Genomic DNA, 21465 nt, shown 5'->3' with positions numbered 1-21465 from the left:
AGCTTTGCAGAGAGGACCTTGTACATTTTGAACACACAGATAATGAGCCAAAACTGCAACAGTATGCCATGCAAATACCTGAGATCCTCAATTTCTTTGATGTAGTTGTGAATCATGTTACTAATTTCTTCATTTCCTTCTCCTTCAATAAAAAAAGGGAAAGCACGTTTAACATAGGTGGATGGCGAGACGTCACACAAATGATACTTCGAAAGGATTGTTTCAAAAAACATGGGGACATAAACTGGTTTAAATACACATTCAATACACAGGAAAGGTGGTCGTTTTCACCAGCCGCTTCCTCCTGCTCCAGACTACACCTCCTTGTGTAAGCCATTCCATAAGGGGGGGGGGGGGCACAATGGAGAAAGCAGAAGAGCAGTTGTTGATTCTGCCCATTTTAAATTTGGCATCCACAAAAGGCCATGCTGATATGAGAGAAGCTGATTTGGTGGAACATAAGAGGAGAGGCATTCCTGCAGATCAGAGGAACCAAAGTCGTGAAGGGCTTGGTGTATGACAGCCAATATTTTAAATTGCGCCTGGTGATAAATGGGCAGCCAACGGAGTGTCTGTAGAATGGGTGTAACATGCATGCTCCATCTAGCTCTCAATAATAGGCAAGCCACAGAATTCTGCACTGGTTGGAGTTTCCAAACTGACTTTCGGGGAAGACCAATACACAGTGGATTAAATAGTCTAGTCTCAATGTTACTGTGGCATGGATCCAGATGGCTAGATCAGCCAATGTAAGGGGCCATCTTATGAGCTAGGCTCAGTTGGCAGACGATGGCTGTTCAACCAGATTGTGAATTGCCAGTTTTCTTTTAGCTTTGAAAACCATACGATTTTATTTCTTAAAAATTAACTCCCTCCCCCATTTTTTTTTAAATTTATTCCATGGATTTATATTCCGCCCTTCCCACAAGAAGGCTTAGGGCAAATCACAGATAATAATTAGGCTGTTCAGTGAACATAAACAGATCATAAATAATTAAAATGCATTACATAATTAAAAACAGTTGCACTATTTGTTGTGCACACACACTTGGATACTGATGCTGCTGGACTCTGATGTCTATTTATTTATTCCAAGCTGTAGAGAAATAGTGTCTTCAGCATTCTCCTCTATGCCTTTGGGTTTAAATTTTTTTGCGCTCACCCACGCCTACCCATTTGGTTTTACTCCCTGCTACTGACAGATAGCTTGACTTTTACAGGAGAACTGAGGCACCTCCAAATACCTAAAGGGGTAGCTACAATAATATCAATTTCAAAATTAGGAGTAATTAAGCACCCATGTGAAACAGTGGCGATGATTACTACCTTTGACTTGATTTTTTTAACTGGAAACCAGCTGGTGGTGCAAGGTTAAAGAAAATACAAATCCTTGCTTGGCTTTCGGTTTTCCGTAAATGGTTCTAATTCGATGAGCAATCAGACCTGACCTTCATGACACAGTAGTCAATGGAATGCTGCACTGGCAAATTCCAGCTAATGGTCACAAGCGCTAAGAGTTCTCTGACCTGACCAGTACTTTCCATCGCCATGGAGCAAAGACTGCAACTGTCTTTATGCAATGCTGCCACATTCAGTGGGAATCATCTGTAAGTAGGAAGATTAGGGAATACACATACATTTCTGGGGCAACGATAACATCCAGAGCTGCTCTTACACAGCAGAGTATCAACGAAAGTAAGGAGACTGTAACGAACGTCCATCTGATGGCTGTAAATGTGTATTATGGGATGATCACTACTGTGCTCAAATGTAGTTCCAAGTTATAAATTCCAATGCATAACTACTGTTCATTGTTCTTGCAGACCTTTAATCGTGTGCCAATTTTCAGCAAGAATTGTATATACTACCTGCTCTGGCAAGGACCTGGTTGGCCCGATCGCTCTCAAGTTGTGTGATTCGGGCTTTCAGGACATCAGCGGTCTCTTGCATGGCCTTGATCCTTACTCGCAAGTTGTTATTTTCCGTTTGTAGCATGGCATTTTCATGGAACATGTCATTAATACTTTCCACACCTTCCTCGTCAATTATCCTTTTACCCTAGGGGAAAGCAAACGTAATTACTCAGGTTACCCACTAAAGGCTATTCTTAACAAGATCAGCAACATCCTAAAAAGGGTATCACTTAAGAATTCCATCTGGTTCCCAAGACCAAATGATAAGTTCTCTGGAATGCACAAGTATTGTTCACACGCTGTATAATGCTTCCATTATTTTACCAGTAGCAAAGATCACTGATAAAGAAAACTGGGGAACAAAAGATTTGCTTTTGAGGCCGTTGTTTCTACTGCATGCACCCCCGCACGGCACTTCGGAAGTCGTCAGAGAACTCTGTGAGGTAGGCTTGCCAGGCCAATCCTGACAACTGACAGACGGTCGGGGCAGAGGCACTGTGAGGGTGGCCATAGAGTTTCTAGCAATTCCTAGAGCTACCCACCATCACTTCAAAGTTTTCCTCATAAGTGGTTTTGTCATGCCAGCAATACTGCCATTTTTACACTAGCAGCCACAGCACTGGGCAATGGGAGCATAGGAGGAGGGCAAGATTAGCAACAGCCTAAAAAGGGTATCACTTAAGAATTTCATCTGGTTCCCAAGACCAAATGATAAGTTCTCTGGAATGTACAAGTACATGTGAGGGAGCATGTCTGTGAAGTGACATATAATGCTTAGGTGCGGTTAGGAAAGACTGTGACGGAAGAGCGCGGGGACAATACATAAGGATCTTTCTTTAAAACTTTTAAAATTAATATCTTTAAATGCAGCATACTACTACTAAAGAAAACCTGTACATTAAACCCAACAAATATTACCGTTTTGTATTCCATGAGCTCCATCTGAAGTCGAGTAATCTCACTTCGCAGAGCATTAATTTGCTGGCTAGCCCTGTCCTGGTTAACCATCACCTTATTCTTGATGTTACGTGCCCGATTTGCATACTTTAAAGTGTTCAAAGTTTCCATAAAATCTCTGTCTGAAGGGCTCACGCATGCTATCATGACTGTTTGGCTGCAGGTTAAAAGTAACCCAGTTTTATTAATCAAGGCATAACCCCCAAAATAAGCAAGAACAGTTCTGCATGCATCGATAAATTAAAGACATATTAATATTTCTCCTCCACAGATTTTTTTTAAAAATGAGGTGTTCTCATATTTTTTTTCAACAGACACATGGATATAATAACATATTTAGGGAGGGTTTTTTTCCTTACTAATATTGCCATACAGGTTTTTCCTGCCTGATAAATACAAATGTATGTTTGCATAAGGGCAAAATGCTTAACACAGTCATAGACAAAAAAAAAAGCACATCAGATGATGAATTCCACCTCAGGCTGAAGATGAAAATTGACCTCCTAGTTTGTTTCCTAGCAGAAGCTGCTGAAGTGTGTGGTGGTGGAAAGTGCCATCAAGCCACAACTGACTTATGGTGACCCTGTAGGGTTTTTAAAACAAGAGACATTCGGGAGGGGGGGTTGCCATTTCCTGCCTCCACATCACAACTAGGAGTGTGCAACAACAACAAAAACGGTAGTTTTCAGGTTCAGACATACCAAACTCGAAAAATATCAGTATTTGCCAATATTCCTGAATCCCAGTATTGGTATAATATTGGGGGTTCAGGAATTATTGGTACTGCCGAATTTATTTGGCTTAATTATAGGGTATAATTAAGCCAAATAAATTTGGCAGTACCAATAATTCCTGAACCCCAGTATTCCCCTCCCTGAGGTCAGGTGGAAGGGCGACAGGCTCCTATCATTGAAGACAAATTTGTCTTCCCTTCAATGAAGGGAGCGTGCCACCTTTGCAGCATAACTTCAGAGAGGGGAAAGGATTTAAATTTTAACCCCCCCCCCGTTAGTCTCTAGAGTTGCACCACAGAGGCAGCATGCTCCCTTCATTCAATTATAGGAGCCTGCCACCACTGCCCCCCCCCCCATGATTCAGAGGGGGGGGGCTAAAAGTCTCCTGATCTTTTCTCCCTTCTCCAACTGGGGAGAAAAGCTTGGGGATGCATTTAAACACATCTCCCCATCATTTCTCCAGCTGGTCTTCAGCCATGGACCTATCGGGGAGGTATTTAAGGCAGCAGGCAGGCTGGGGAAGGTTGGAGCCGTTGGAGAGGCATTTAAAGATACTTCACCATACCTTCCCCAGCCAGTCCACCACAGCAGGCAGGCTGGGGAAGGCTGAAGACACTAGGGGAAGGCTGGAGCCCCATCCCTTCTCCATTCAGCCTGTCTTCACAGACAGTGGCAGATTTCTTTCCGTCTCATTGAACAGCGCGCTACTGAGTTGGAAAGCTGTATCTGGAAAAAGAAGCTCATCTTTTCAGCAGTGAGAATATTCAAAGAAGGAACATAAAACATGAAAGTTCATGAACAGATCGAATATATAACCACTTAAAAACACAAAGCTAAATCTGCTGAAACAGGTTACTCTCCTCCAAATGCCCAATAAAAAAGAACTAGTTGGAAAAGGTATCAAGTGAAGGTGCCCTGTGCACCCACTCTTGTAGTCTGTTTCAGAGGACTGGATCTACATGGCTACAACTAGGAAATACACGTCCTTTTGTGATTCACCTAGATTTACAGAAACACCAATTGGCAGAGGACTTTACTACCTTTTATGGCTATCCAGACCAAATGGCCAAGCCACACTGGCTTACCATGTGATCAGTCTGCACACTTAATCAACAAACTGCTGGTATTTCAGCCCACAATACCTGATCCCCTCGTCTGATGAAGAGTGCTTAGAGAATAAAACCTGGTTGCCTTAAAGGTGTAACTTGACTCCTGCTTTGTTCAACTACTTCAGACCAACACGGCTGCCCACTTGGCTTTAAAAATAATGAGCGCAATTGATCCAACAACGGAGTGTTATTTTCCAAGCAGCTGATCCCTGGCAGGAGTCTTGCTACTGTATTTCGTAAGGACTGAAGTTTGAGAGTGGCCTTCAAAGGCAATCCCACACAGGGCATATTACAGAAGTCTGGAGGACATGGTAGCATGGATGAGCATGGCTAAATCTGCACAGTCTAAAACAAAGAGTTTGCAAACAAGGTGTGTCTGTCATACCGACAGCATCAGCCTTTTCATTCATCAACAAGGTTGGACCCAACAGCACCCACAAGCTCTTAATGTTAATAACCCCGTCTAGGTCTGCTAAATGAATGCCAACCGAACTCTTGTTTCCCAGCTTGTACCCCCTCCAGGTTATGTGGATTAAGCGTCAGATATAAACCCTCAGCTATTTGACCACAGGTTCAAGATACTGCCCCAAGACTTTCACAGCTGCTTCTGGAAATTTTGATAATGATATATATAAAGCTGAATCTCATCCACACATCGGTGACAACTCTCTCCAAAGCTCAGCCAAAGGTTTTAACATACAGATTAAAGAGCATTGGAGATAGAATGGATCAATGCAGTATCCCATACCTTCTGCCTCTCCCATGGAAACTGCTTCCTGCCAGCAAGAAACCAACAGTTGATTGCAGTCAATTTACCCTAAATGTTGACTGCAGTGAACCCACCAAGGTATCATGGTTGACAGTATCAAACACTGCTGAAAGATCTAACAGTAACAGCAGTGATTGCTTGCTCTTGTCCAACTAAAGTTTGAGATCATTCACGGAAGCCAGTAACACTGATTCAGTCCCAAATCACAGCCTAAAGCCAGGTCAAAATGGATCTATTTCAGACAACATACATACTTAAAAGAAACTGTGTTATGACCTTTTTTTTTTTGCAATGAAGTTAATCACCAAAATCTAGCAAAATTTAGTAAGTATTGACTTCAGCGCAACCCAGGTTCTGTTTGCTTCCACAGCAACAAGCAAATGAAAGTTCTTCTGTGTCAAATATGGATGGGTTCCAACGGGCCCCCTACCTGTTGCCTCCAAGAGAGTCTTGTAGGAGCCGGGTTAATTTGGAATCTCTATACGGTACGTGGGTTGCTTTCTTGCTCTTATCTCCTAATGCACTTATTACGTTGCCCAACGCCAACTATAAAAAAAACACAACAGACCAAAAATAAGTTTCAGAACATGTTTAACTATGCCATTAAAAACTACTTAAGGAAAACAAATGTGCATCAGACAAATGTGCAACACACTCAAGATCATCCTCAAGGGCTGAATCAATAACAAGAAAGTCTTACGATAACATTCAAACTTTGTTTTTTTCACTGCATTAATTCCCATAGCCTAAGAGACACCAGTTTTAGAAGTGGTTTACTTATGTAACCATAGAAACTGCTATTAGAAAGGGACATATACATGTCTCTTCTAGAAGCAACAATCCTCAGCAAATTACTAGGGATGGGCACAAACCTGGAAAATGCAGTACATTTCAGTTTGTGGCATGCCCAGTTCACGAGCCATGAACAGTTAGGCACCAAGCAAGCTGGTTCAATTTGTGAGATTTGTGATGCGGCAGAATGCACCCCAGCATGTTAAGGACACCAAACTTGCAGGGGATCTCTGGCTGGCTGTCCTCTACCTGTCCTCCAAGGTTAGTGAGAATTGGATTTATGGGGTGCAGCCCCCCAAAGACAGTGCTCCCAGGAAAGTGCTTTCTGGGAAAATGACAGGCATAGGTTTAGGAGAATATAGAACGGACCCTGTGCAAGATAGAGAAATAAAACTCACCAGGGATCTCCCTCTGATGCTCCTCTACATGTCCTCCAAGATATGTGCAGATTGGACTTCTGGGGTCTGAGTTATGCCCCCCCCCTCAAAAAAAAAAGATTCCCCCAGAAAAGTGCTTTTGGTAGAAATATCAGGTGCAGGTTCAAAAGGAAATGGACCCCCTGCAAGCTATGCACACCGAATGTACAGTGACAGTGGAAATTGTCTGTCTGGAAATGTATCCTTTCACAAGCCACCATAACCAATTGACAGTTCGTGGAAAGTTTGTGCCAGTTGACCTGCCACAGAACTTCAGTTCACAAACCAGTCAAAATTCATAACAAACTTTAGGTTTGTGAGCTGGTTCTTGCCCATCCCTTCCAATTACTATTAAACAGAAGTCTTGTTCTAATAGATGAAACTCTTAAAACATCTTTCTGCTCCTCTTTTATATCAACCAACTACAAGAAGCATTTCCGTCCCCACCCCACCATAGCCTGAAAGATCTATGAAAAGGAAAGCTGAGCCAGGATATTCCAAGTGATGAACTTGATGCGTGCACTGGAGCAAGTTCTCCATGTCTGTTGAGAAAGTCGAATTCCGGTATGGCTCAGATGATCCAAAATTCCCCACAGGGGAGTCCCCATAGAAGTGATACCTGATTCAACATGATCATTCTGACAGATGCTGCTTCTTGGTGTCAATACACTAGGAACTATAATGTACAATCTGAAACTTTTTTTTTTTTGGCCATCAAGCCAAGCTGACTTCTGGTGGCCCCTAGTGGGGCTTGAAGCCAAGAGACATTCAGAGTTGGCCTGCCATCGCCTGCCTTTCTGTGATGCCGGTATTGCTTGGAGGTCTCCTATCCAAATACTAGCCAGGGCTGGCCCTGCTTAGGTTCCAGAAGAGATCAGGCTCGCCTGGGCTATCCAGGTTAGGGCTGAAACAACATTCTACATGTTTGCTCTATTGTGGAATTTAACATAATTATTTAATTCTGGAAAAATAATAAAATGGGATACATGGCAAATCCTTCTTCATCAGTAAACCGCTGCATCTAACCAGAACAGATACGTTTATTCTGGGAAGGGCACAACAGATGGCACTTGTACATGGAAAGGAAAGGACCCCTGTGCAAGCGCCAGTCGTTTTCAACTCTGGGGTGACGTCGCATCACGTACATGACTTCCTAATATAGTCTAGAAACCAAGAATGAATTAGACAGCCGATAAATACACCTTGCTGGCCAAAACTAAAATGTTTAAATTCTTATTGTGAACTGTTATGATCCTGACAATGTATCATTTCCACTTGTGATGACTGAATTGTGAATGTGGGGGGGGCATGCGTATAAATGCCATGCGACACTGGAAGTGAATTGAGGGAGGGAATCACACAAGACTAAATGGGAAAGATGGCAAGATACAACTGCCTATGTAGTCATTTAGCATTAAACAAGCACTTAATCTGGGACTAACAATGCAATCCTAAACAGAGTTATACCTTTCAAGTCCACTGAAATCACTGTAAGCATCGGAAGGGATATAGCTCCACACTTTCCACACTTTCCCCACAGTAACCCCTTTCCCCCCTATTGAGGATCATGCCTCCTTGAGAAAAAAAATTCCAGCCCAAAACAACACACAAAGCGGCTTATGAAAGCACTGTAGTTATTATTTATTTATTTATTTATTTCGATTTATATCCCACCCTACCCCACCGAAGCGGGCTCAGGGCGGCTTACAACATAAAACTCTAACAATAATTCATTAAAATACATTAATGATTAATACAACAAAATACATAAAAACATTTATCAATATACCATGCTACATCTTCCCTAAAAGTCGGTTCTTCAAGTATTCCAGAAACAAAACACAGACAGAACCGAGTGTGTGGGCACATTTTGTCAATTGCCTTTTCCTGGCTCCAACACTCACCTCACGGTATTCCTGGGGTTCCCCCTGTCTCATCTAGAGCCCCATCTGGGAACATTAGTGGCTGCAGCAGGAGGGGGGGTGGGCACAGAAGTCATGTTCCACGGATGAAAAACTACACCGCATCAGCTTCCAAGAGGACCTCCTTCCATAGGAACACATTGTTTTCATGGCTGTTCTGTAAGTATGCCATGTGGCTCATTGGTATTCTCTAAACAACTGACACCTTCTGGTTATCCCTGGCCTGAAGGATGTCCAGTTGGTCTCAACGAGGGCCAGGACTTTTGTAGTCCTGGCCCCAGCCTGGTGGAATAAGCTCCCATCTGAGATCAGTGCCCTGCAGGATCAGCCGCAATTCCCCAGGGCCTGCAAATGGAGCTTTTCCACCAGGCTTTCAGCTGAGGCAATACGCATCATCATCTCCATCCCTGGTCTCCCTGCTCGTCGGCTCAGCTTAGTGATCAGCAGCTCAATATCTCACAACACTGCCCAGAGAGCTTCTACCGGTGTGTCATCATAGCGGTAATTTCCATTATGCTTTCGGTCTGAAACTGATATGTTTGTATGAATTTTAAATCCTATTATTGCTTTTACCCAATATTTGTTCCCATCACAATACTAAGTAACGTATAAGCCACCCTGAGCCCACCCTGCAGGGAAGGCAGGATATATACCAAAGAAAATAAATATAGCTTCCTTTCTATTCTCCATCTAGCACTGTATCAGCTTTGATACAGGATGTCAGGCTCTGTTCATTCATGATATTACTAAAAGCTGTTACTAACCATTTTCATTGATGCATAGAGATGCCTACTAACGGGGGACCGGGGTAGCAAGGAGGGAGGGGGGAAGAGCAGAGAACCATTCCCAGGAATATCAAAGGTTTCCAAGGTCCCTTTGAAGTAGACAGTATGTGCCAGATTCTCACCTCATCCCCGGAGGCACCAAGGACATTTGCCTTGAGAACTGTAACCACCAACGGAAGAGATAAAGGTGGGGGGGGAAGCGCTGGGAAAAATCGCACATGCAAAAGTAACCTTTTGTTTTGGGAATTGAGGGGTAGAAACTATTGCTTTGATGTAGAAGGTTAAATGCTAACAATTCGGACTGATCTCCATCAGTTCCAATCTCCGCAATGCTGGAGTAACTCTGAAGTATCCAATAAATGCAACTTTGTTGTAAAACTACTAAGTCTGCTTACTTGTGAGCTTCAATGAACCCACGCCTGACACAGGAAGTAGGAAAGCTTCTCTCTACTCCGTACCACCATCATTATGTTAACAGTGCTCTAGTTGCATAATGTTTACCATTGTTGACATAGAAGCCACAGTGAAAAGAAATTCTGTGATTCAGAGCCAAGTTGTCAGACAGTAACTCTATTAAAAACTAGACCAAGTTAAATTTCCCTGCAGCTAGAGTGGGGGGGGAGGGGGAAGAAGAGTTCTCTCTGAATACAGAACTACAAAAGCAAAAATATCTTCAGGTAGATGATAGAAATACCTTTGCTTGTCTTTAATGATTCAATTGCCTTGGAATTGACATCACACCAGTTTTCAAAGGTAATCTAAAGCCACTACAGGTGCAAATTTAGCCAACTGTGATCAGTAGCAGTTTGCAGAAGCTTATTATCTCCTTCCTTGCAGCTCCTGTCCATTCAAACTCAAATTCCCCCTGCCCTCAACTAGGAATCAGTGTTCTCCTTAGAAATACCATGCATGCTCTTAGCATTACTATTAAAAAACAGCAATGCAACTGGCTTGCTGAATTTACAATGCAGTGCAAAAATAGTTAATAAAAATATAAGGAGGCTCATCATTAATCTGCCAAGGTCAATACTGTCTACTCTGACTGACAGTGGCTCTCCAGAGTCTCAGGTAGAGGTCTTTCTCAGAACCTACTAAATGATCCCTTAACTAGAGAAGCCAAGGACTGAATCTGGAAAGCAGGTATTCTACTACTGAGCCAAAGCTCCTTCCCTAATTTGATCTTCAACGATTCGGCATTCGTTGGCCCTTCCATCAGTCTGTGCATCAAGTATTTCCACCTCCTAAATTTTCCTACACAAAGGAAATCAAAATGAGACTGCTGCCAGGGTAGCATAAAAATATGAACTTACTAGCCCACAGTTGATGGAAATGCCTTCTTTCGCTCTCTCTCCGGTAGCTCCAGTACGCTTTAATCGTTCAGACCCTGCCAAATCCACAAAATGGAACTTAGCAGTAAGAGTTTCAAACTCATTCAGCTGAGATGACTCTGAGATTATTCGGTTATCTGTCATATTGTCCTGCAATAAAAGAAATAAAAATTGATGAGGAAGGCATTAAAATTCACCTGGGCCCATTTACGCTTTGATACACCAATAAAATGAAGCATGCAATAAAAATGGGGTAATGCATACAACACAGAGACAAGATATTTGCCTAGAGGAACCATCACTCGGAAAAGGACATGTTTTTTATTTCTTATGATGACGCGGGGAAAAGAGAAAGGAACTAGAAAAGGAGCTATTTGTACTCATAAAGACTGAGGCTAAAAGCAAATTTAGAACATCTTTCTGAGCAGACTGTATCTTGTCACTTTCATCTTTACAGGATCAGCTACTTCAGTGCTAACTCAACCAAAATCTCCAATTTCCCAGAATAGCTGCAATGTCATCTTTTTCTAGAGGTACCAGAACAGAAGATGACTAAAATTCAGGGACTGTTTTAAACAGGAAATCGGACTGCCTATCTTGCGACACTCTTCATTTACTACCAGGTTTAACATTACAACCATGTTTTCAATAAAGCACCTATCAGACAGTTTTAATTGATTTACAATATTCTATTACTTGTTCCTGTAGTTAAAGCAAGAGAGCTTTTCTCCGCATTCAAGAAAGACCTCTATTACACCTCAAGGGGGAAAAGCATGCATTACGGAGTACTGCAGAAGATGATGCAGTGAAAAAGGAGATGGTGCAAGTAGCCTGTCTGTCCTTTTTCAGATTCATCCTGCCAGTTGAAAGGATGAAACACAAGAAGCATGTGCCAAATAGTAAAGTGCAAACAGCCAGATTTAAATAGCTTATGCTAGAGACAGCAAGAGTTTTCCCCTTGCAATTTGTATTTTGTGTGAAAGGAGGACCGCTGTTCAGCATGTATATCCTTATCTTACTTTTGCTTTGGGTTCAAAGTCCTGCAAAGCTCTTCGACTAGAAGCATTGGGGCCCCCAAAATAAGTGTGTATTCCCGTCAGGGTCTTTTCTACCCCACATTAGCCCATATTAGTCTTTTAGAGTAATGATTTTAGAAATGATTTTAAGGTTCTCTTTTTGCTCAATAATCCAGGTACTGAAATAACTGAAATAGTAGCAAAGTTTTTTCATAGCGCTATGATTACATGTCCTGACAAGTAATACCACGGCTTTGATTGTAGAAAAAGCCAATCAGAAACTCATTTGCACATTAGGCCACACCCCCTGATGCCAAGCTAGCCGGAACTGTGTTCCTGTGAGTTCATGCTCAAAAAAAGCCGAGTAATAATATCAGGTTTTATTATGCCGTTACTGTTTTTATCTTGTATTTTTAATCTTACTCTATATGGATTTTATGTACTCCTCTAATTTGTAATTTGGCTAAACTTTATTGCATATTCAGAATGTAAGCTTTCGTATGCTCTTAAGCACACTTCATCAGACAAATGGGAATGGAAGCAGCAATTCTTAAAATAAGTGGACAGTGTGGAATCATGGGAATGTTTTTAGCAGATTAAAAGAATCACCAATAGGGATCTGTGTTTGTTAGCGTTAGGACAAAACAGGGCTGAAAAAACACTAGAGGGTGATAAAAAGCAGACTGCTGTCGTAGGAGTGCCATAAATCTAGGTAACATTCTGGCTTTGTTGGTTTAAATAACTAACAAACTAACAAAGCCAGAATGTTACCTAGATTTATGGCACCGCTACGACAGCAGTCTGCTTTTTATCACCCCCTAGTGTTTTTTCAGCCCTGTTTTGTCCTAACACTAAACACAGATCCCTATTTGTGATTCTTTTAATCTGCTAAAAACATTCCCATGATTCCACACTGCCCACTTATATTAAGAATTGCTGCTCGCCATTCCCATTTTGTCTGATGAAGTCTGCTTAAGAGCATACGAAAGCTTACATTCTAAATAAAACTCAGTTGGTCTTAAAGGTGCACTTGTCTACTGCTTTGTTCTGTTGCTTCAGACCAACACGGCTACCTACTGGGATCTTTTTATTGTATATGTCTATATATACCAATAAAGGCTTGCAACTGCAGTAAGTGTGTATACAACACAGACAGTGAAGCCACTTTCAAAACAAACAAAAGTCTGAAATAGGGTTGTGCATTTGGTATAAGATGAATAAATAACCTAAAAATACTTTATTGGTATTTTTTTTTGTATTTTCTAAGTCAAATACAGATAAGAGAATCTGATCTGGCTACCGATATAGCCGATACCGATAAAATATTCGACTTTTATTCAACAATGCCAAATAGCAGCTGTGGAGAGGTTTTAACATTTAAAGGGCTACACTTACCTTTTATTTCATTTGCTCTGGTTTCCAGGGTAACAGGAGGGAGGGGGAAGAAGGATCCCTGCAGGCCAATGACAAAAGCCCCTTGGGGGCGCTTAGCGCCAGTGACTGCAATGCATTTGCAAATGGAACTGAATTGAAGGTTTGCAGCTTTGCATGGTTATTGCAAAATTCAAATGTGAAGTCCAGCTAACTACCTTGCTTTCATTTCCCAAGGAACAGGAGGATGAAAGGCGCAGCAGCAGTTTGGCCAACAGGATTTCAGGTTAGGGGAAAACCCTGTTCTTTAAACATTCACAGAAATTTGTTCTTTTTTGAAATTCTTCTGCGCATGGGCAGAGAGCATAAAAGTAAGGGTTTGGCTAAGCTGGATCCCATTACTCAGAGAGGTGGGGCTGGCTCTGGCTTCAGCTGATGCTCTGAGGCTGACTCCTGTTGCCCCAGACTCTGCTGTGTGGACTCTGGATCAAATCCTGCTGCCTGCCTGCTTGTAGAAGACTGAAGGCAGCAACTCATTTTGACTTATTTTAACAACAGTCTTTAATTTTTTTTTCTTATTTTAGTTTTAGTTATTCTTTGGGCTTGGTGGGTGGGGTGGGGGGGGTGAGGCCTGCATGGCCTCTCAAGCATTTTTCTGATTCTCTTTGGTTAGATTTTAGATTTTGCGGTTTGCACTTTGCAGTTTGGACTTGGTGGACTTTGGGAGTTTTTTCTCATTACTTGTTGTTTGGGCCTGTTGGTAGTGTGGGAAGTGGGAGGTCAAGAAGGCCTTTTTTATTACCTTTGGGTTTATTCTGGTTTTACTCCTCTTCCTCCTTTGAGGCTTGCAGTTATTTTTGTGAAGTTTTGTCGTTGGTCAGTAAAATGAGTATCCAGCTTGTTGAGGGTAAAGTGTAGATGACTGGGGAAGGTAATGCAAACCACCCCGTAAAAAGTCTGTCATGAAAACGTGATGCAACGTCACCCTAAAACTGGAAACGACTGGTGCTTGCAGGGGACTACCTTTACCTTTTTTAGAAGTAATCTGTGGGTGATCCCCAGCCCTAAGGAAGCTTGGCGGTCCTTGACTATGACCAGGACCTTTTCTGTCCTGGCCCCAACCTGGCGGAACTCTCTGCTAGACGACATCTGGGCCCTGGGGGACCTTCTGCGATTCCGCAGGGCCTGTAAGGCAGAGATGTTTTGCCAGGCCTTCGATTAAGGACCGCAAGCAACAGCTGGCACTTTCCCTTATTTTCTGTCCACCCCTTCAGGATATTTACTCTCTCCCCCCCCCTCCCCCGAATGCTCTGACAGTTCGGAAGGAGAACTTAACTAGTGGGATGCCATCATGGGCTTTTAGAGTTTTATTGCCTTAACTTTTTGAAATTCCTTAATTGGAATTTTATTGATTTTTTTATTGTTTTATCTGTTGAACACTGCCCAGAGCCTTGGCCTTGTTTGGGATGGGCGATTAAACAAGTCCAATAAATAATAATAATAATAATATTGACACAGGTCAAATTTATCACAAAATCGGATATTCCACTTACACCAGAAACTTTATTTTTGGATAGATGGGCTTCAAAGTGTTGTTCCAACATGGAATGGGTCTCTCTCTTGCTTTCTGCAGCTAAGACTGTCATTGCCACAAACTGGAGAACAGCAAAGGCACTCAGCCTTTCACACTGGCATAAAAAGCAATGGGATTTGTATATTGTGGCTAAAATCTTGGATAATCTTACACGTCTTTATGCCAATAAAGGCTTGCTGCTGTTGTCGTTGATCTTACATGTTTTGGCAACCACTCTTTGCCCTGCGATTTTACCTCTACCTGGTTCCCCATCTTAGAATATTTGTCCTCTCAAACAGGAAATCTGCAAAGTAACTGATGACTTATGTTTACGGTGAATCTTCTATATTGGCTTAATTGTTCTCTAACCCACCCTCTCCAGCAGCGCTCTGCTTTTACCAGTGTCTAATTTATTTAGGCAATATTTTTCAATGTAAAAATTCCGATATAAGCGTGCTATACTTTACTCATTTATTTATTACTTGTATATTTTATTTGTTCTTTTATTATTTATAACCTTTCAATAAAATATTAATTGCAGAAAAGAGAGAGCGAGAGATCTCCACTGCAGGCCTGTGCAAGTGCAGTATACCTTCTGGGAAAGGAAGGTATAAAAAAATTATTCAAGTGTATATTTACGCATCGGGCTTTGTTGCCTGAATTATTCAGAACCTCTTACATTATGCGCTGACAGCATGCAACCCTCTGCAGTACAATTTCTTCCAATGCTGTCACAGCAATAGGAGAAGTGCTAGTCACATGGAATGAGCTCACACCACTCCTCCCCGTGCCAACACTGCCCTGGTCTCTAGTGGCACAGCAGTGATACATGGAGTAACCACATGCTACCTTGGGCACTCACAGAAGGAGCATGCTAGCGTGGTTGCTGTCTCTACAACTCGAGAAAGAAATCTATCCCAATACCACAGGATGTTCCATCAAACACACACTGCAATATTATTGCAAAGTTTCAGGAGTACCATGCATGTATGATACGTACTGCATCAACTGGAGAACAAATTCTAGTCTGACACAAGTGGACAGTGAAGATAGCATGAGAACGGGAGCTCTGAACATTCATCTGAGTGCTGGCAGTGGTTCGAGATAAAGCGCCCAGCTTCAAACACTGCATCATCTGTATAGACGAAAGAAATACATTTATAATTGCAGGGATCGTTTTGTAAAAATGAAAAAAAAGCCGATAGAAAGGCACACACTTCCAAAAATTTGACCAGCCTGCATTTTAAAAGTTGACCCTCAAAATAAAGGAACACACTATTTTCATGGTTATTTTATCTGATTCCATGAAACGAAAGTGTAGGCTATTATGTAAGGCTGTGAGTCAGTTCTAAAACACCCCATTTCGTGTGAACAGTCCCAATTTGACCTTGGCATCTCCAAGTAAAGTTGATGGAAAAGGCTTTTAGTAGCCTGAGAACCTGGAAAACTGTAATTCAGAGGTTTGGATTCCATGATCCATGGACACAAGCAAGGGTGGAATTCTAGCAGGAGCTCCTTTGCATATTAGGCCACACACCCCTAATGAAGCCAATCCTCTAAGAGCTTACAAAAAAGAGCCTTGTAAACTCTTGGAGGACTGGCTACATCAGGGGCGTGTGGCCTAATATGCAAAGGAGCTCCTGCTAGAATTCCACCCCTGGATGCAAGCAACATGCCCTTTCCCCAGTAGTCCTATCTAACGCTCAGAATGTTGACTGCAGCAGCTAAGTGTTCAAATAGCCACACAGATCAGGTGGTTGCATTTGTGAGGGGGCAAAAAAAAATCCTCTCCTCTCTTGCTATTCCATTAGTGAAGCTTCACCAACTTGAGAGATTAGAAAGGGTGATTTTGCCCTCTTACCCCTCCCCACTGCAGCCTCCCAATTCATGCTACTATTAGACCACATGGCTACCTCAGCTTCAAGAACAAACTTCAGTACTTTCTTTAGATGGATCACAGGATCCTATACTATGTAGGTTAAAACTGAGCTAAAGGTAATAAGGGCTAAAACCTTGGTATATAATCCATTATCCTCCTGAAATTACATATCAAATACATGCTAGTGAAATAAGAATACAAGAGTGCAAGTAAGCTGTTTCTTTGGCAGATATCTACATAAATTGGTAACATGGGTCCACACCCACGGACAAAGAAAACATGAGTCCACACCCATAAACAAAGAAAACAGAGAGTGCATTATAATAAACACTAAGTCACTCTACTACAAAAACTGGTCAACTTTGAAAAAACAGCTTGGTAACCTTATTAACAACAAACTGTGGCAAGTCCTTAAAGAGATGGGAGTACCAGACCACCTCACATGTCTCCTGAGAAACCTGTATAAGGGTCAAAAAGCAACTATTAGAACGGGATATGGAACAACTGATTGGTTTAGAATAGGAAAAGGAGTTCGACAAGGATGTATATTGTCACCCTGCTTATTTAATTTATATGCAGAGTACAATATGCGGGAATGCTGGCCTGGATGAAGCACAAACCAGAATTAAGATTGCCGGGGAAACATCAACAACCTCAGATATGCAGATGACACCACTCTAATGGCAGAAAGCGAAGAGGACCTAAAGAACCTCTTGTTGAGGGTGAAAGAGGAGAGCGCAAAAGTTGGCTTGAAACTCAACATCAAAAAAACGAAGATCATGGCATCCGGCCCCATCACACCTTGGCAAATAGAAGGGGAAGACATGGAAGTAATGACAGACTTCACTTTTCTGGGATCCAAGATCACTGCAGATGGTGACTGTAGCCATGAATTTAAAAGACGTTTGCTCCTTGAAAGGACAGCTATGGCGAACCTGGACAGTACAATAAAAAGTAGACACATCACCCTGCCCACAAAAGTCCATAAAGTCAAAGCAATGGTATTCCCAGTAGTAATGTATGGGTGTGAGAGCTGGACCATAAAGAAGGCTGAGCGCAGAAGATGCTTTCGAGCTGTGGTGCTGGAGAAGACTCCTGAGAGTCCCCCTTGGACTGCAAGAAGATCAAATCAGTCAGTCCTAAGGGAAATCAACCCTGACTGCTCCCTGGAGGGTCAGATGCTGAAGCTGAAGCTCAAATACTTTGGCCACCAAATGAGAAGAGAGCACTCCCTGGAGAAGATCCTGATGCTAGGAAAGGCAGAAGGCGAAAGAAGGGGACAGCAAAAGATGAGATGGCTGCACAGCGTTACTGATGTAACAAACACGAATTTGAGCAGACTTCGGAGGATGGTGGAAGACAGAAGGGCCTGGCGTGACTTTATCCATGGGGTCGCAAAGAGTCGGACTCGACTGTGTGACTGAACAACAAAACAGCGTTATTAATGGGTGTGGAGATTTCAGAGGGGCCAACAGAGAGTGCCTTTGTCTTGCCTTCTTGCTCCCTGGAACAATGCTCTGAATATTTAATGCCACATTAATACAGCCAGCAATGAGAGAACTCAAAAGGCCTTTCTTTTTCTCAAGGTCTTAGATATTTAGAGGAGGAAACAGAAAGCAAGCTGTCGCACTGCATCACATCAGTAGAAGAATTCAAAAGGATGGCACCCATTTCTAAACTCCTGCCACTATCCTGAACGACTGGTGCTTGCACAGGGGACTACTTTTTTTTTTAATAGTTATTTTTGCTACCACAAATAGGCCATAAAGCTGTCCTAGGTATGAAGAATTCAACGGGGCAGAAATTATGTTCCCCACTGCATCCAAACCTACCCTTCCAAACATTTTGCAGCCCAATAATCAGAGAGAAGAATTTACAGAGACTTCAAATTTGAAAAAAACTACCACAATAGAAAGTTGAATCTTGTAGGAACCCAGCCATCCCAATATATAATTTATTATTTAGCATACAGGTGTAGTTACCTCTGCCTCTGTACTAACAGACCGTGTCGTGACTCCCACTGTGTATATTCCTCCTGCAGAATCTTCATGGATTTTGATATTTGATTTTTTGTTTTTTGAATCAATATCACGTGTTGTGTCAAAGAGATCAAGCACTTCTTCATTGTAGAGCTAATTTAAAAGGGGGGAAAGTGGTTATGTTACAATGGACAATAACATTAAAGTGCACAGCATATTATCCAAACTGTACTACGGGTTAACTCAAAACTATTATTATGTAATTTGTTTACCATGGCTATTGTGCAAATGCTCTTAACTCATCTTTAGACATTCTGTTTCATGTTTCTCACCATGCAAAGTACAGCTGGAGGTCACACCAAGATTATGGAACCTAGGAAGGTTCACCTTGCCAACCGTCAGACATCAACCTAAGTCAATTTTCCTTCAGAGGGATTTGGGGGCCTCGAAAATCTCCCAATATGCATCACCACTGTTATTTTTTTCCCCTTAGGCCTCTCTTATTTTGTGTGTTTATAGTTCCATTTCTGTTTTACTGTGATATTAACAGGCCTTGAATTCAGCAGGAGTTCACAGGAGCACATCTCCCGACCAGCGTTCCCTCTAAGCTGAGTTAGTGTGAGCTAGCTCACAGATTTTTAGCCTCCAGCTCACACATTTTTGTCTTAGCTCAGGAAGGATGACCCCAGAGCCTACTAATTTATGCAGTAACTCACACCTTTAATGCCTGTAGATCACAAAGTAGAATTTTTGCTCACAAGACTCTGCAGCTCAGAGGGAACATTGCTCCTGACCCTTTTTGAAGGTTCCCCCTCCTCCTCCCCACCTTGTCCATTGAATAGTAGGTGCAGCTGCATAACAATCCCTGGATGAGCTCCACCACCTATTTTTCTACAAAACGACCCCTAGATATTAACGTTTATGAAGAGATGCTGTGGCTCAGTGGAAGAACCTCTTCTTTGCATGCAAAAGGTCCCAGGTTCAATCCTTGGCATCTCCAATTAAAGGATCTAGTGATGTGAAAGGCCTCTGCTTGGGACCCTGGAAAGCCGCTTCCAGTCTGAGCAAGACAATACAGACTCTGCTAGGTCAATGATCTGATTCAGCATAAGGCAGCTTCATGAGTTTCCACGTGTATGGCTAGCTGCCAGATAGGCCTAGAAGATGGGAAAGCAAGTCAGAGATACTAAAATAAACAGATCCTGGATGAAGTGATCTTCCATTAAGTTAATTAATCAAACACAATAATGCATGGAAAAGAACTCTGAGGAAATGCTTCCATTTGTTTTTGGAAGAAAAAAATCCAAGTAAATATATTGGAGCAAGTGGAGAGATGCTCAAGGTAGGGCTAGTGAGAAAATGTTTGGGGAGCCATATCAAATCCAAACCGTTGATTTCCCCTCCTTTGATACTCTGGGCCACCAAGAGGAGGGGACTGAAGTGACAAAATTCTGCAACATTTACTATAAGTCTGAGGGAAACCCTTTCTGATCAGATCCTGCTATACCCATTCATCAAACCAGCATGAAGCAAGGCAAGACAAGACAGGACAAACTACAGGAACTGCTGGGATGCAGCCTCCTCAGAAGATCATTGTCTTTAGCAGTCTATGGTTTCCCTCTTCCTTTAGTTCTCCTCAGTTCTATAGTTTTGTCTGTACAGCCAGATCTTGCAAAGGGGCAGCCTTGTTGTCTTTTCCTTAATTTATCTCTTTTCTGCAGTTTTCTCATCCATTTTGCTCTCTTCCTTTCATGATCTGCCATTCCTCTATCCCCACATTCAATATGTTTTCTCAAACCATTTACCTCATGGAACGTCATAGCCACTGGCAGGGCACTTTTTGGAGCAAGAATTCCTTTGCATATTAGGCCACACACCCCTGATGTAGCCAATCTACCTGGAGCTTACAGTAGGACTTGTAAGAAGAGCCCTGTAAACTCTTGGAGGACTGGCTACATCAGGGGTGTGTAGCCTAATATGCAAAGGAGTTCCTGCTACAAAAAAAGCCCTAGCCATTGCTAACATTTATCTCACATTAATCACATAATTAATGTGAGCTAAATGTTGGCAATGGCTAGCATACTGAATTGGATACTCCATACTGACTGAGAAGAGGCATCAAGAATTGAAGGAACAGAGCATTAGCAAACTTCCTTTTGGATTGATAACAAAATAAAAAATTCCCTGGAAAAAGGTTTATCCAAAACAGAACAATAAGGACCGGTAATCTGTTGAGATTCATTTTTTGGACATTAAGCCTGGATGTATTCATATACACACACATATACGGAGTACTCAACAGAAAGACTGCAGAAAAAGTAACGTGAACATTGGTGGATGGTGATATTCTTTAACCCGGGCAGATAGAGCTCGTTAATGTAACACCTACCACCTGGAGGACTCACTGCCGGCGTCCCGGCTTACTGGGCCATGGCAGATGACCCCCAGGTGAAAGGGTGGAGCCAGTACCGCGCACACTGCGCTTCACCTAAAAAATTCCTCTGCGCAGGCCTGAAGGGCATATCCACACACACAACCCACAACGCATCAAGTCCTGCAGCGATAGGCAAGGGGCGAAACGGCAGGTGGAAGGTGCCACTGGAAGCCGCAGTCCCGATCCTGCATGTAGGCGGTTCAGGATATTGGTCGCCTGATGCTAACCCGGAGACGAAAGCATCTTTCGGCAGCACCCTGAACGACCAAGCAGCCTTATCTAGGGACAGCACTGCTTGCTCCACACGGAGAGGGGCCTAGAAAAGGTGGCCTAAACAAAGCTCGTCTCCCCCACCCCAGTTGGCTAGCCGCGGTCAACGGGCATCCTTACTTGCGGTCGAAAAATAAGAATCGCACTGCTACAGGACCAACCCTAAATCAGACTTTTCCCTGCAGCCACTGTGGCCGGACCTGCCTGTCCCACATTGG

The 21465-nt window shown here is 42.5% G+C and overlaps 1 protein-coding gene across 16 annotated transcripts in view; it reads right to left on the bottom strand.

Moving 5' to 3' along the window:
- The window catches only part of KIF21A (kinesin family member 21A), a 188248-nt gene that overhangs the window by 101190 nt on the left and 65593 nt on the right, over positions 1-21465 (bottom strand). For all 16 annotated transcript variants that reach the window (XM_060244745.1, XM_060244751.1, XM_060244757.1 and 13 more), the window contains exons 4-10: positions 18547-18696; positions 15686-15820; positions 10708-10875; positions 5913-6028; positions 2832-3027; positions 1869-2058; positions 79-142 (exon numbers count right to left, since the gene is read on the bottom strand). In XM_060244745.1, coding sequence (XP_060100728.1) covers positions 79-142; positions 1869-2058; positions 2832-3027; positions 5913-6028; positions 10708-10875; positions 15686-15820; positions 18547-18696 — 1019 coding nt within the window. The remainder of the gene's footprint in view (positions 1-78; positions 143-1868; positions 2059-2831; positions 3028-5912; positions 6029-10707; positions 10876-15685; positions 15821-18546; positions 18697-21465) is intronic.

This window comes from Heteronotia binoei, chromosome 8, assembly GCF_032191835.1.
Source record: "Heteronotia binoei isolate CCM8104 ecotype False Entrance Well chromosome 8, APGP_CSIRO_Hbin_v1, whole genome shotgun sequence".
Lineage (NCBI taxonomy): Eukaryota > Metazoa > Chordata > Lepidosauria > Squamata > Gekkonidae > Heteronotia > Heteronotia binoei.
This window is presented reverse-complemented; position numbering and strand designations above follow the sequence as displayed.